This window comes from Poecilia formosa, unplaced genomic scaffold (genome assembly GCF_000485575.1).
Source record: "Poecilia formosa unplaced genomic scaffold, Poecilia_formosa-5.1.2 Scaffold291, whole genome shotgun sequence".
NCBI classification, from domain to species: Eukaryota; Metazoa; Chordata; class Actinopteri; order Cyprinodontiformes; family Poeciliidae; genus Poecilia; species Poecilia formosa.
The window spans coordinates 766,371-782,614 of record NW_006800230.1 but is presented as its reverse complement, the minus strand read 5'-3'; the positions used below and the strand labels follow the sequence as shown (position 1 = coordinate 782,614).

At 38.5% G+C, this 16,244-nt stretch overlaps 2 protein-coding genes across 2 annotated transcripts in view; both read left to right on the top strand.

Moving 5' to 3' along the window:
- Positions 1 to 9,231, top strand: part of LOC103151775 (ras-specific guanine nucleotide-releasing factor 2) — a gene marked incomplete at its 5' end in the record, with an annotated part of 21,764 nt that extends 12,533 nt beyond the window's left edge. Inside the window, 13 exons of the mRNA XM_007571993.2 lie at positions 545 to 670; positions 1,422 to 1,511; positions 1,977 to 2,083; positions 4,435 to 4,547; positions 4,694 to 4,754; positions 4,845 to 4,874; positions 5,009 to 5,112; positions 6,360 to 6,444; positions 7,182 to 7,379; positions 7,473 to 7,552; positions 7,639 to 7,756; positions 8,573 to 8,641; positions 8,728 to 9,231. Coding sequence (XP_007572055.1) covers positions 545 to 670; positions 1,422 to 1,511; positions 1,977 to 2,083; positions 4,435 to 4,547; positions 4,694 to 4,754; positions 4,845 to 4,874; positions 5,009 to 5,112; positions 6,360 to 6,444; positions 7,182 to 7,379; positions 7,473 to 7,552; positions 7,639 to 7,756; positions 8,573 to 8,641; positions 8,728 to 8,823 — 1,277 coding nt within the window. The remainder of the gene's footprint in view (positions 1 to 544; positions 671 to 1,421; positions 1,512 to 1,976; positions 2,084 to 4,434; positions 4,548 to 4,693; positions 4,755 to 4,844; positions 4,875 to 5,008; positions 5,113 to 6,359; positions 6,445 to 7,181; positions 7,380 to 7,472; positions 7,553 to 7,638; positions 7,757 to 8,572; positions 8,642 to 8,727) is intronic.
- A 2,135-nt stretch (positions 9,232 to 11,366) lies between these two features.
- Positions 11,367 to 16,244, top strand: part of ckmt2a (creatine kinase, mitochondrial 2a (sarcomeric)) — a 9,486-nt gene continuing 4,608 nt past the window's right edge. Inside the window, exons 1-5 of the mRNA XM_007571979.2 lie at positions 11,367 to 11,456; positions 13,965 to 14,159; positions 15,192 to 15,390; positions 15,685 to 15,780; positions 15,872 to 16,093. Of these exons, the coding sequence (XP_007572041.1) occupies positions 14,011 to 14,159; positions 15,192 to 15,390; positions 15,685 to 15,780; positions 15,872 to 16,093 (666 nt within the window). The 5' untranslated portion in view covers positions 11,367 to 11,456; positions 13,965 to 14,010. The remainder of the gene's footprint in view (positions 11,457 to 13,964; positions 14,160 to 15,191; positions 15,391 to 15,684; positions 15,781 to 15,871; positions 16,094 to 16,244) is intronic.

Below are 16,244 nucleotides of genomic sequence, written 5' to 3'. Positions count from 1 at the left end.
TTGCTCATTTGATTCTCCTGGTTCCTATCTTCCATTTTTTTTGTTTTGTTCTCTTTTTCCTCATTTCCTCCTTTGCTTCCATCCTTCTTTCCTCCCTCTATGAAATCTTGACATAAACAATGTGAAGGATGTTCATAATTCATTTTCAGCTAATTAGTCCAGACTTTGACTTTGTCTTTTATTGTGTTCTAGCAAAGACATAAATGGGTCAGCATTTCTCTTTCAGAGGAATAATTGGGCCTGTAGATGAATATGTGTCTGCAGTACGAAGGATGATCACTAGTAAAACAGGAGCAGAGAACCAGACCAAAAAAAGGAGGAGAGAGAAAACATGAAAAGACAGGAACCTGTTAGAGAAAGAGAAGAGAACGATGACATGTAATGGCTGACATCTCAAATAGCAGCTTATTACCTGAGAGTTCACTAAAGCATTTTTAGATCATGTTAAAATAACCATCCTTGTAAACTCATATATAGATACTATATATACAACATGGAAATCACCTGGACTCATACTGGATGTTTGACCTTTTCTCTCTCACAGCTGTTCTGGAGTCAGTATCCCTGGACAAGTTCATCCCTGAGTCGCCGTCCAGCACCGAGCCGGGGGACCTGTCCCCCTGCCGCTCCCCATCCACACCCAGACATCTCCGCTACAGACAGTCTGGAGGTAATAAAACTACACGAGCACACCGCACCACACTGCACTGCACTGCCATATTACATTTACAGCTGTTAACAAAGATCTAGAAGTTTAACTGTGATAAAGAACAGTAAAACCATTTTCACGTCACATTTGTTCTGCACAAGTCAAGTGAAAAACAACTCAATTTACAAAAAGGACACAAAAACTTGTTGCTGAGAATTTGCCTAGGAACCATTTTGTATCTATCTATCTTGTTTAGTTGGATGCTAACAGTATCATAAAAGTGGATGGTAATTTTTGCCTTCTCTACTTTGCAAAAGCTCCTTTTATAATTTGGACATTTTCTCTGATTCTATAGCTACAATTTCATTACAAATATGTGCCAAACTTTATTGATAATCCACTAATGTCGAAAAAGCACAATTTCACAATTGTGTTGTTTCCATTTAATAGGAAACTAAACTAAAATCACATGTGAATAAGTTTGTTCACACAATAAATCAATTAAAGACATGTCTTGCCATCATCCCCCAACCACTTCCTGTCATGTTCTTCGTCATTTCCACCAGTAGTAACATCTGCCTGTTGATCTCATGATTAGTGTGATGGATGAAAAGTGTTTCCATTGCAGTTTAGAACGACATATAGTGTTGATTGAGATTTGTACCAGTTAATACAATGAGATCTGTTGTCCTTCTGAACAGGGTGTTTGCCCTTTTAAGAGCCGTTGGAGCAGATCTACCATTAAGGTTTTACTGTTTCTGGTTGCTTGTAGTGGCAGCCGGGGAGAACTCTCGCTGCACCATGTCGCCAGCGTCGGCGTTCGCCATCGCCACGGCGGCCGCAGGGCACAGCAGCTCGCAGGGTGAGCATGTCCAATCCTGAAGGTCACAGCGGATGTAGCGGAGGGAGGGAGCTCCGCTTGTGGTGTTCATTGGATTATGTGGAGGGGAGAAGCTAAAAGGACAACAGAACATAATTTAAAGATAAGAGGAAGGAAGTGGTCGCCTGTGTAGGAGATTTCTAATGAGCTAATAAGCTTTTATTGTTTTAAAAGCACATTTGTTTTTAAAATCGATGGTTTAGAAGCCTGAAGCAAGCTACAATGAAAAAATAAATACAAACAGAACATAATTTACTTCCTTTATTATAGTAATTACTTTAAAAATCTCACATTTAGAAAATGTAGTAATATGTTTTTAGAGTTTTCTTCAATATGTGTGTCTGGATTGAAGTCATTTTCAAGGAACCAAAGAACAAAATTCACAAAGAAGGTGTCTGTTAACTAAATCTGGATTTATTTATTTATTTTTATTTATTGCTCTTCTAGGTTTTAGTAACTCTGAGAAAACATGTGATAAGGAATTCATCATCCGCAGAGCTGCTACCAACAGAGTCCTGAATGTCCTGCGGCACTGGGTCTCTAAACACTCCCAGGTGAGTCAAAGAGGAAACACTTTCCATATCCACAGTCTGTTTCAATCAGTCAGACTTTAGTAATGTATGTATCCTAGCAAAAACATGCTTAAGAAGATAACCAACCACTGGATTGATTTTGGGGATTTTCCTTGTATCAGAGTTGGTCCAACCTGCACCTGTCTGAGTTAGCACTAGGAGACTGATGTCTTTTCTGTCACAAACACTGTCACAAACCTACTTCTGTTTGTGACAGAAGGTAGTTTTCAGAAGGTAGTTTTCGACTCATTCAGATTAGTTTGAGTCATAATATTGTAACACCAAAATATGTAATAAAGCATGAAATAACTCAAAGAACGCTCTATAGTAATATTATACTACAGTATGAAAATACATCTTAATTCTACCTTGTTTGCTAATGTGGCAAAACAAAGGTAGGGCCTGTAGGTTACCATGGCTCCAATTATTCCTCACGTCCCTCAGTGCTTTCCACATACAGCCGAAAGAGACAGCCCCCCTTTGAGGAGCACGCCTAAAAAAGCTGCTGGTTGCTTTCGCTCTCGCTGCGTCTCTTCTTCCATCGTTGCTCTCCGTGACAGAGGTGCTCTTTGCACTGCGTGTCCTTCCCACCATGGACGCACGCAGAAAGGTCAGCTTCATCCCCAGGGAGCTTCAGAGAACTATCATTTTTGTCTAAGATTATATAAGGAGCTATTTTTGTAGCTGGCTGTTGCCTGGAAAAGTAAACTTGTTCGGGTCGGCTGAGAAAAACAGCTCTTGGTTTAGGAGGGCAAGGTGTTTTTGACCTTCCACAGTCACAAATTATTAAAGTGAATGGAAAAATATATGAACTTGGTTTGGTTTCTAACACTATATTGATGAGTTAAATGTGAAGCTCTTCTAGTGTTGAGGTGTCCAAATTAGTTAATTGTAAGTAACAAAGTTGTACTAACATCAAGTCACATTTATGATGTGTCACTTTTGATTTCCACCATTTTGAGTACTGAGGATGTAAGTGAGATGAAAGGTGTATCAATCAATCAATCAAATTTTATTTGTATAGCACATTTCAGCAGCAAGGCATTTCAAGGTGCTTTACATAATTAAAAAACAAAATAAAAACAGCATGTGACATTAAATAAACAGTAAGAAAGAGATTTTGGAAAAAGAAAAAAAAGAAAAAGATTAAAAAAAAGATAAAAACATACTTTTGTTACGGAATTTAAGCGCCTGTTGTCGCCGGACTCCGCCGTCTGTTTAACACGGGTATTATCCAGGCCCCGTCGCCTAACAGGACAAGGTCTCCAACCCTGCAGCAAGACTCTCAGTGTAGAGAGTCAGGACAAAGCAACTATTGCCATGATATCAAGGTTAGAGTCCTTGTCAAACGGCGTTTTGACTAAAGTCCAAAGGGTTGGAGTCCCAGTTGACGGCGTCTCAACTAAAGTTCTACAGCTTTTTATTTCTCTTTCTCACTGTTTACATTTTAATGATGTTTTTTAAATCTCTTTCTCTTTCTCACATGCTGTTTTTATTTTGATTATGTAAAGCACTTTGAAATGCCTTGCTGCTGAAATGTGCTATACAAATAAAATCTGATTGATTGATTGATTAATCAATCAACCTGCACCTTGTTGCTGAAATGTTACGCATTTCAGCAACAAGGTCGTTCAAAGTCCTTTACATTGTGAAAACCTAAAAATAAAAAAAATCATAAACACAACAACTGTGAAAAATAGACATTACATTTTGTAAAATGTAATGTCATTTTGATTGTTAAAGTCATCAATACTCATCAAATATATTGGTCAATTCTCCATTTATGATGATTCAAAAGCAGCTCTAAACAGGTAGCTTTTAAAGGAACTCAGTGTTTCATCTGTTTTGCAGTTTTCTGGAAGTTTGTCCATGATCTAGCTAAACGTATCCTTGCTGTCCTTGACTAAATGTTTGATGCACCATCCCTGAGCGATCCCAAATGGTGAAATTGTTATCAGAACTTATTTTTAAAAAAGTAATTTTAGGGGCGAGTCAACCTTCATGAGAACAGAGAGCGTCTGTGTAGCACAGCATGAGTCTGAGTAACATTAATATCAGGTCATTGCAATAAGATTAAAGTAAAACTGTTTAATTCCAATAAGTGGTTTGTATGTGTGAGTTATTAATGCCTCAGTTGCAACGCACATATCAGAATTTCTTTTCCTACTTTTTCATTAGTTTCTCTACCAGATTTGCTTACCACGTTCCTTTTTTCTTGATGGATTTTACACTGGCTGTCATTATGTCACCGACTGCTCTGATGCTGTTCTGCTGTGTGCTTCACATCATCTCAGCTGAAGCTTTCCGATGTCGTGTCTCTGTGTCTCTGTCAGGACTTTGACCTGAACAGCGAGCTGAAGACAGGAGTGATCAGTCTGCTGGAGGAGGTGCTGCGAGACCCAGATCTTCTGCCCCAAGAGAGAAAAGCAGCAACCAACATTTTAAGGTGCAGACTATTTACTGGCAAACCTCCTCTTCATAATGTCAGAGGTTTCTTTTACACATTTGTTGTAATTATTTTGCTGTCAAATGTTAGATATTTAGAATTTTCCTTGATGCATCTTCAAAATGACACTGTGGTTTGCTTTGCAGTGCCATTTCTCAGGATGAACCAGACGACACTCAGCTGAGGATAGAAGACATCCTACAGATGGTCAGTGTGAGTTCATGTGAAACACTTCACTGAATGCGTTCAATGAAACAAAAAAAGTTTGAAATGACTTCTCTTGTTATAATGAAACAGAAAAGCTGCCCTCTTCTGCATTTCATTGCGGTAAGGATAATTCTCTCTCTTTCCCTGTTAAACGTCCACCAGGAAGTGATCCTTCCTGTAGATTTAAAGTTGTTAGCGATCTTTATGCTGCGCTTCCCACACATTAAGCCGATGTGTGTCTGTGTGTGAACAAGGCTGAGAGTCCTAAAGCCGAGTGTTTCGAGTCCCTCTCAGCCATGGAGATGGCGGAGCAGATCACGCTGCTGGATCACATCGTTTTCAGGAGCATTCCCTATGAGTGAGTACACGGCTAACCACTACTGTACCGTCAATCGGCTCCAGGAGGTTTTTGTTTAGATAAAATATGTCCAACTCTATCCGAGCATTACAGAAATAACAGCAGCTGGAATGGGTAAAATAACTCATATAAAACAGTAAGTAATGATAATCTGACAGGATTAATAGCAGCAGATCACCTTTATTTACATTTTGTTACATTACTAAATAGACTTCAATGCATTTTATTGAGGTTTTACATGGCAGTTCACTACAATACAGATCATAATTGTGATCATTAAAATATTTTCTTTCACATTAAACAACTAGTTTAGTTTCCCTGTCTTTAATTTCATTTTAGTTTATATCAATCTGCTGTGAGGCGGTTTTCTAGAGCTGTGTGTTGTGGAGGCCAGCAGGGGGAGCTAGAGAGGCATCAGAAAGTTAGAGGGAAGATGAAGAGGGGGGAAATGCAAAAATAAAAAAAAATTAAGCCATAAATTTCTATTAAATGTTTTTAAAATAAATTGTAATCTGTTTTCAAATTTTTATTATGAAACATAAGTTAAAATAATTTATTGAAATGTTATTTGCCAGGCTCATCTTTCTGATTGGCTGCTGGTCATCGCTAGGAAGCGTGAAGTGGGAAAGTTTCTGTCAAGAAAAGACTGAAGGAACTGTGGAGATGAAATAAAATTTGATGTGTGATAAATAGAATTATTACATATTTTTATAATAATCGAAATATGGGATTGTGGTGGAACATTTTTTATCACATAACATAAATATATTGATGTAATATTATGACATAAACATCAAATTAATAAAGTCAAAAATCTTCTACCACAGAACTCACAGCCAACTAAATCCAGAAGATACCAGGCAACATTAAATGCTAACCGACTGCAGCAATTATCGAATAGTGAATCAAAGTGAGGAGAAACATTTGGAAAGTTATTGTTTCTTTACATAAGAAAAATATTCAGAGACGTTCTCCTTAAAATCTGACTAAGCTGCAGCTACTTTTCAAAGAAAAATATGCAAACATTTCAGTCTGTTGATGTTCAAAGCTGCTACAGACAAATCATGTAAGATGTGCAGCTGTGATTATAATGAGAAGCAGTTTTGCAAAAAAATAAAAAATTAATTAATTAAACCATGGATCCCTTTCATTCAGTGTCACATTTATACAGAGCTTTCTAACATGTGAAAAAACATTAAATGATCACCTTTCAGATTGACTGACCATCTCACTTTGTGTCCACTCAGGGAGTTTTTGGGTCAGGGCTGGATGAAGGTGGACAAGACTGAAAGGACTCCATACATCATGAAGACCAGCCAGCACTTTAATGATGTAAGAAACCCTCGCAGAAAACTCACCAAAACCTACCGTTTCAAACTTTAAACCATCATGAACATTTAACACTGGAACTGGAAGATGTTTTAAATATCCAAAACAAATAAACAAAACACCAGAAATAACAAATAAAATGAATGATGAAGTTTCTGTAAACAAAATTGTCCTTTAAAGAAAAGGTTCTGGTTGAGACCAAAACACCAAACTGAAGACTTTTGTCATCCAGTTTATGGTAGAAAGAGAAAAGACACAAAACGACAAATCATGCAAATGGTTATTGAGGTTGTTTTAATTTATCACGCAATTTTTTGATTTAGTTCTTATTGTGACATATAAAATTGTGAATAAAAGTCAGAAAAACATTCTTCAAGTTGGAGTTTTATATATTTTGCCACATTGTCTGTAGGTTTGAAAAAGGTTTCCAGGTCAAAGGTTAATGCTGTTTCGGGGAACCATGATATGGAAAAGTTCCAAAACTTTTCCATGTCATCTAGAGGACCAAAGAAATACCTGCAGCATTCAGAATTTGGGCCGCGGGCCTGGAGTTTGACACATGTGGCTTTGATTTATTTTAAACAAAAAACACTGGTTTTACACTGATTATACAATCAGTGCACATCATCACTGCTTCTTGCTTTGTGAATCAGACCAACATGATGGTAAAAATGGATCAAAAATAACAGTTTTAGCATATCAGATTGTTCTGTCTTGTGATTCCTGTGAAATCTCGTCAGATGAGCAACCTGGTGGCGTCTCAGATCATGGCCCACAGCGACGTGGGCTCTCGGGCCGGCTCCATAGAGAAGTGGCTGGCCGTGGCCGACATCTGTCGCTGCCTCAACAACTACAACGGCGTGCTGGAGATCACCTCTGCTCTCAACCGCAGCGCCATCTACAGGCTGAAGAAAACCTGGGCTAAAGTTTGCAAACAGGTTTAGCTGAATCAGCTCGCAGTACTAATATTACCTTACACACACAGAAAACCTCCAACGTTACGATTTGTCTTTTGTTTTTTTTGTTTTCAGACCAAGGCGCTGATGGACCGGCTTCAGAAGATCGTATCGTCAGAGGGGAGGTTCAAAAATCTCAGAGAGACGCTGAAAAAGTAGCTACAGTCACAGACAGTCACGCTCTGCCCTACAGCATGATGCTGACACCACTATGAGATCATTTTTACCTCCTTGTGCGCAGCTGCAACCCTCCATGTGTGCCGTACCTGGGAATGTACCTGACTGACCTGGCCTTCATCGAGGAGGGAACGCCAAACTTCACCGAGGAGGGGCTGGTCAACTTCTCCAAGATGAGAATGGTAAGACTTTCTGTCCTACAGCCCAAAACACACACAACTCTCTGGAGTTTGGCTTTTATTGTCAATACATTTTAATCAGGCTCAGCTTATTTTCTGAAGATTTAAAAAAAAACATTAACTATCTCTGAGGTTTATACTTTCTAAAATTAAAAGTAGGATGTCTATGAATGTTTTTTGGGGATATTTTTGCTTCATAAAGTTTAAACCACAGCAATCTGATCTGAATTTAACAACTGAGGCAGCGTCCAAAGATTACATTACACGGAAATTGTTGCGGGTGTGCAGGACAATAGAGACATCTTGTGGCTGAAAATGGTAGAACAATGAAAATTGCTGAATCAACACAAATGATGATGGCAAGGGGTAACAAAAACATTATGTTGTTATTGTAACACTTTGTTTAAACAAACTTTTTGTGCCTTTTTTTATTTTATCTGCTCACTAATAAACAAAAAACTAATGAGATAAAAACAAAATGGATCAGTAAATGATTAAGGACAAAAAACATAAAAAAGGTTTTGCAAGATGTTGTCATAAGACACGCCCACAGTCGATTGTTTTTTATTTTTGGCTTCAAGATTTGCTCTGGAGGTTCTAGTTACTGCAAAATTAAGATGAATGGAAAAAACTTTTTAAATAAATAAGCATCTATCCTTAACACCTAATACATATCTGTTTAAGAAAATGTTACTTTCTGAGCATTTTAAAACATTTTTATCTTGGCGCATGGGTTTTTATAAATCAAGATTTGTTGGTATGAAAAAGCTTCACCTTAAAGTTGCCTTTCTCTTTTTGTTGCTCTCTCTGCCTCTACAGATCTCTCATATTATCCGGGAAATTCGTCAGTTTCAGCAGGCTCCTTACAGGATAGAGCACCAATCCAAGGTTTGCCGTTTTTAATAATCATTTATTTATTTTAAAAAAAAAAGAAAAGAAATTCTTTCCTCAAGCAGTCTTTACTTCATATCCAGGTAACTCAGTTCCTGCTGGATAAGACCGTAGTAATGGATGAAGATACTCTGTATGAGCTCTCACTGAAGATCGAACCTCGAGTCCCTCCAGGTTAATTTTACACCAGAAACCTGCATCTACTGCACAGATTCACACCTCTCAGCTCACAGCACCACCTTTTAGATAAAGCCGGCGCTTTTATGTCACACACAGGTGATCAGCAGGTGTAGTAGGGGAAACTCAGGAGACAATGTGCCTTGTTTTATGGAGATCTGAGGTATTTATCTAGTTATTGTACTGTATCGCAGAAACAACTCCTTGCTATGTTCTCAAACCTTTATGAGTGTAGAAACACCATCAGCACCAGAATGTTGCTGCTGTCACTCTGTGATTCGTCTTTTTTGTCTTTAACACAAAGTTCAGCTGTTTCTTCATATTGTATCAAACAACCATTTTTGCATTAATTAATCACATTTTAATATTGTTTCTCTGTGTGATTCGAATATTCAGGAAATTAAAGGGGCAGTATTATGTATTTTTTAACCACAAATCATTTTATAGTACAATCAAGTAACTATGTTACCTTCAGTTCATGTAAAAATGTTGTATATGACATTTTTGACTTTAAAGAAATTTTAATTCGATACATAAAGGCTTGAAATTGGGTCTCTGTCTCTTTAAAAACTCCGGCTCTTTCTGAAACTCCATCTTCAGGAAGTCATCATGACATGGCTCTTCTAGTAACCCTCTAGCAATGTTTTTACCAACTTCAGACTGAGAAGTAGCTCCTACAATGAGCTCAGCTGACTAGCAGATCCACCAGGTGTTTGCTAATTGCTGCTGGCTAGTCTGAAGGAGCTGAGTGGGGGGAGGGGAAGAAACTGCTCTATGAGGGGGAATCTTAGAAGATTGAAAACTGCAGCTCAGAGGAGGAACTTCATCCTCGAAGGCGGGGCTTGGTCCACCAAGGCGTTTTTCACAGCTGAATGGTTGCCATGGAGATTAAAGGATTTCTCAAATATGCATGAGAGAATCAAGGCAACACTCCAGGTATGTTTTTCATGACGAAATAACATTATAACATGATGGAAAGCTTAGAAATTTTTTAAGAGAGCATTCTGATGGTCTCACCCAAAAATAATGAATTTCCTTACCGAATGTTTCAATAACCTTATAATAATGTGAGCTGGAATGAGCTTAACCTGTCTAGGACTTTAAATATGACATTTTGTCGCACAGTGAACCTTGTGATCTCTGAGTTCATGGTCACATGAAACATCAGCTGTAATTTCATTTTTAATCTTGTAAATTTACTCTATCTGATCAAACAACGGTTATGAGCTTCTGTTTTTTTTTTCTTGCATGTTCCCCTTTTTTTGAAGCGGCTTTTAGCAAATTTAGCTTTTTTATCCAAGTTGACAAACAACACGTCTCCTTTTAGTTTAGAATTGCTAAGAATTTTGTACACATTTTTTCTGATCAATATTTTTTAAGAATCATCTCCTGAAACCACCTAAAGAAAAACATCACTGTTAATATATTTCTCTGATGTCATCACTGTAAATAATAATTCCTGTTAATGTTATCATATCTTTAAAACCTTTAACTTGTAAGAGTACCTCTGTAGTGGCATGTTTGCACTATTAATTTTAAGAAGAATGTTGCAAGGTTCTAGCATTATTAGTATCATAAATGTAGCATATATTACTATCAGTTTATTTTTGTAGATGCAGCTGACTTGTTTTTGTAGATTCATTTTTGCCTCTTTCCTTTCTGAAATCTTCTGTAACTTGTTTGCATTAGAGTCAGCTTGTTTTCATTCACTGTTGCATACTTTTATTCAACTTGTATTGTTTTTTAATTATTTATTTGTGTATTGTACAGACATTTACAAACTAAAGGCTTGAAAATAAAACTTTCAGGGAAACGAATGTTGTTGCAGATCATTGATGAAGAAGAAGAAAAATAATTAAAGCTTCACTTTCTGTGAAAACCTAAAGACGGCCACGGTCTGTAAAAATGAAAATTGGGCCTTTGAGTTTTAGCAAAAAGCAAAACATGCATTTCTTACAAAAATAATCCAAAACCTGTTGCCCTGGGCGACAGTCCCTGGAAGCTCTGTCTAAAGTCTGACACTTCCTGGATTTTTTTTGGTAATGAATAATTAAAGAAAATAATGCATCCATCATTTATTTTCTACTTCTTAACCATAAAGTTTTATTAAATACAAGTTGATGTTGTAATATGACAAAATGAGAAAAAAAATATCAAAGGACAAGACTTAGTATTTGCACTGTTGGCTTTCCGTACACAGAAGCTCAGCAAATGTCATCTTGAGGTAAAAAGAACATGGAAACAATAATTCCATACATTAAAGTGTTTTGAGTTGTTGGGAAAATGCATCTAATCTCCTTCAGTGTCAGAGTTCCGCTCGTGAAAGTCACGTTTTATTTCTGAAGCTGCAGCAGAGTTTGAGACAACTGAAGGAGAGAGGAAGAGATCATGTGTAAATGTGAAGGTCAAACCAGACGTGATATTAGAGCCATCAAAGTTAATCATGGCTCTGTTTACAGGAGATCTCTGCCTTCATTGGTTTATAACTGTGTCTTAACTTGTGATTGGCCCTCAATTTGTATTCCCACAAGTGGAGTAGAGTTTGGAGAGGGCGGGGGGGCGGAGCCAACGACAGAGGAGACTCAAAAGCTGATTTTCAGTAACCTTCAGTCAGAAGGCAGCAGCTTTCATCCAGGTATGTTACCCTCTTTCTTTCGTTTCTCTGACAGAGCCTCCATTAGCTGATATATTTAAGAACATTTTAAATCTAGAGTTTTGAGAACATGATTAAGTGAGTGCATGTGTCATATTTGTGTTTAAATTGACAGAATCTATTAGAAGCTGGTTATGATCACAACACGCTTTTCTTACCAAACAAGAGAATGCTTAGTTAGTAAAAACAAAAAACAAAAAAACTTTTTGCACTTTTGCAAACCACTCTGAACAGTTGAGTTTTAAACTTTTGATATCCTGCCAAGTTCTCGGGTCACATGATTCTCCCCATATCCATTTTCCATCTCTCTTTAACATTGTGTTGACCTTATGAACTTCTGTCCAGAATGATTCTGTATCCATCAGCCAGGAGGGGCTTTGGTCTTGGCACCAAACGTCCCTCCACTGATCTATTAATAATAATAATATCACCACTGACCCAAACAGTATGTGTCCTCCAGTCTGCACTGCAAACGTTAAGATATAATCGCTGTGGGTGAAAGTCGGGTCTGACATGATCGGCTCATTTTAAAAATATTGGATCGATTAGGGATTTTTTTTTCTCCCCCTCTGACCTGAATTAACAGAAGCAGTCTGGTCCTCACGCTTCTCTATTTTTAGAAACAGTCTCCTAGACACTGAGTCAAAGTCAAGCTGCGCTGTGACCTCCCATATACTGAATCTGATTGGAAATAAGTATAAATCTGGGAACAGATAACTGGAATTTATTTGAATTTATCTGAATTTTTCCCGTGTCATGTTCATTACAGTAAAGCCAAGAAAAGAAAAAACATCATGTGGGCAATGTGGAATTAGGGTTGCAGAACAGGATCAGGGCTAACGCTGAGCATTTCATTTGTGGAGATCAATGTGGTTTAGACAACAGCGACTGGTTCTTAATGGTCTAATTACCAGAAATTTGAGAAATCTTCAGCTTACAAGGTTAACAAACAGACATGTGGCGCAAACATCCACAGGTCAATGTGCAAGAAAATGATCAGTGTCATTTTCACCATTTAGCCAAGACTAACATGGATGTTTTTGAACTGAGAGGAAAGTGGAGTACCCCGAGAAAGCTCATGCATGCACAAGAAGAATATCGGAATAATATGTCATTTTTGGCCAAAAGTGATTTTGAAAAGAAAAAAAAGCACTACCTGTTTTTTATTTGTTTGTTTGGTTTTTTTTTTTGTCAATGACTTTGTTGACTTACGTTAAAAAAAAACACACTTGGCAAATTGTGACTGAGGCTATCATGTTAAGAAGATGACAATATGCAAATCCTGTTGTTTTAATAAACCACAGATGACTCAGAACAGATTTAAATGTATACAGTTTCAAATAGAAAGTTAAACTAACGTAGTTAGCAGGTATGCAAAGAGACTGCATACCTACTAACCACATGCTCCACACCATAACCTCCACCAACCCAATTGGGTGATTGCATCATCCAACTGGGTGTTGGATGAAGCAATCAGAAAGCAGCAGCCAAGAGAGAGGGTAGGGCTATCATGTTAAGAAGATGACAATATGCAAATTCTGTGAATCAGACAAAAGTCTGATTCACAATCCAGCAGGACAGAATCTGATGATGAAATTATAAAGTTTCCATTAATCCAAAGGTGTCCAAAATGTGGTCTGGGGGCCGTTTGTGGCCCTTGAAGTGATTTGGTGAGATCCTTGACAAAATCAAAACCAAAAAAACCCCCCAAAAAACATGCAAACTTGGTTTTCAGGCTCAAGGATAGAGTTTTAAAACATTTATAAATAAAGGTTCAAGAAAGTTTTACTGCCTTTTAAAAAAGATACGGTTAAAAAAAGGAAAGAACAACACAAAGTACTGATCTTTGATCAATTATCTTTTTCACATTGACTCAATTTTGTAGCAAATAGGACGACCAACATCCAGCCAGTTTTTACTTAAGAACAGATTTTGGCGACCGGTTTGGTGAACTCGACTAAATAACGTGGGATGTTTTTCTAAGACTGAGCGAAACCCTGTTGTTCTTACTGAGAAGAATAAACATAGTAGAAAACAACCAGTTTATGATTCATGATTCATGTTTCAGATGTACTGCCTGCAGCTTCCTTTCTACAAAAAGACAGACTTCTTTCATTTCATTAGAATATTGTGTTTTATTTCTAGTTGTTCAGGTGAAAGAGAAACGTTTTATACATATAAAAAAAAAATAAAGATACTGCATTTTTAATTAAAATAGATAAAAATATGTATATTTTGTGGCCCTCAATTACTTTCATCTCGATGGCTTCGGCTCACGTGACAAAACGTTTGAACACCACTCCATTAACAACTTTATTATATTAAATAATGTCACAGTCTGCAATAGTTACAAGTGTGATCCAGCATGCGCTCACAAAACAATTCAGTTATTTATTTCCGCTAATTTGCATAATTTACAGACCTTACCGACTGCTTTTGGGCCGTTTTACTATTTCCTCCTTCAGTTTCTGTCTTTCTTGGCATTTCTAGCTCTTCTTCTACTGATCCGTACTTGAGGTACTTTTCTGGAGGAAAGATGTCGGGCTCCTTCAGGCGTCTGATCTCGGGCCGCAGCACGGCCGTGCTGCTGGCCAGTCTGGGCGCGGGCACCATGGCCACCGGCGTCCTGCTGAGCGAGAACGGCTCCCTGGCTGCCGAGGCCAAGAAGAAGCTCTACCCTCCCAGGTAAGACGGACGACCTCGACGAGGGGCCAAGTACAGAAGCATCAGAAACTTTTCCGTTTCCTAGAAGCATGAATTCAGGTGTGATAGCCTCATTCTGAGACTCAGAGAGATGGATTGCATCAGCGGACGGTGAGCGTTGGTTGGGGGTCACGACTGACGCAGCGGCAAATGCCTGCGTGACCAGTGACACTCTCATGTTTCATCTATGCTACCTTTGACTCACTTTCTCTTAAGGTTTCAGATGCCGCTCATGTCTCCCTTTCCTAGTCGCCCTGTGGATGGGAAGCAAATTCAAGAAAAGCTTCAACCTGTAAATCCTGAGAATGAACGGATTTATTTTACTCTATATTTTAAACGAGAATCCAGAGTGTTTATCGTGACCTTTTCAGGTCTCTTCCTGGATCGCTTCACTGACATGACATAAGGAGGTCAAAGAGAATTTGATTAATTAACGACTGGCTACAAATCACATTGTGGGTGAAGCAGTTAATTAGATTAATCGTGATTAATCGATTATTAAAAATAATTGTCAACTAATTTAGCAATCAAATAATTGTGAACTACAGTATACAGAATTAAACATCCAATCTCCAAAACACACTCGGTAGTTAAACCAAAACTGTTCATAAATAATATAAATATTTTACATTTACAATTAAAAAAACTCTTTGTTTAGAAACATTCTATCCAGAATGAAATAGTGGATTAGTTTTAGCTTCACTAAAATAGGAACTTAGTTGTTTATTTGCATTTTTTATGCATTTCAAATGTATGAATGAAAATTATGAGCAGTGTGCTGATAATTTTTTTTTCTTTTCCCCGACTGCTCGATTAATCGTCACTGAAATAACGGTTACGGTGCAGCAGGCTTTCAAACACTTAAATGTGGAATCAGAGCCGTTCAGGACGCTCTGCCAGGAAACATGCTGCACCAGGAACATGTTTTATCTTTTCTTCCGTCTCTTTTCTGTTTCTTCTGTCGTTCTGTTTTTCTTCTCTTGTTCATTTCTTCTTCCTCTTCCTTCCTGACAGCTCAGACTTCCCCGACCTGAGGAAACACAACAACTGCATGGCCACCGCTCTGACTCCGGCCATTTATGCCAAACTGAGGGACAAGCTGACTCCCAACAACTGGACCCTTGACCAGTGCATCCAGACGGGGGTGGACAACCCGGGTCACCCCTTTATTAAGACGGTGGGCTGCGTCGCTGGTGACGAGGAAAGCTACGAGGTAACGGAACTCACTAGCAACACGGGAGACCCACACATGAGCAGGGAAAACTGAAACATTTTTCCCTGTTTCATATATAAGTTCATATATTTATAAGTTACTGCAGCTTCCACCCAATTTAGGTAATTATAAATAACCTAAAACAGGAAAAGTCTGATTTAACATTGCTTGTTAATGGTTGTTAAAGGTTGTGTCTTTCATCTGTGTTTCTTCCAGCCACAATAAGGTTCTACATATTAATGTTTGATATTTAGTAAATGTTTTGCCTCTCAAGTCTTTTGCTGTTTCCTTCAGGTGTTTGCTGAACTCTTTGATCCGGTAATCAAAGACAGACACAACGGCTACGATCCCAGAAAAATGACACACCCCACCGACCTGGACGCCTCTAAGGTGGAACCACAGCTGACCCGTTCTGTGTTACCGGTCAGACGCTACTAAAACCACTCACTGGGGTCTTCGTCGTCTCTTCTTTTGCCTTCAGCTAAAACACGGGATGTTCGATGAGAACTACGTTCTGTCGTCGCGCGTCCGGACGGGCCGCAGCATTCGCGGGCTGAGCCTCCCCCCAGCCTGTTCCAGGGCTGAGCGGCGTGAAGTGGAGCGGGTGGTGGTGACCGCTTTGGCCGGCCTAAAGGGAGACCTCGCCGGCCGCTACTACAGCCTGGGCGACATGACAGAGAAAGAGCAGCAGCAGCTTATTGATGTGAGTCAGAGACGCTGCGAATGCATAGATATGGAGGAGGAACAGATGCTCAAAAGTTGATTTTAAAATGGGTTTTAAGTTGTACGTTTTTCCTGCTCCGGCATGTCGAATTACACGCCCACTCAGCCACCATAGAAGGGAATCTTGCCTA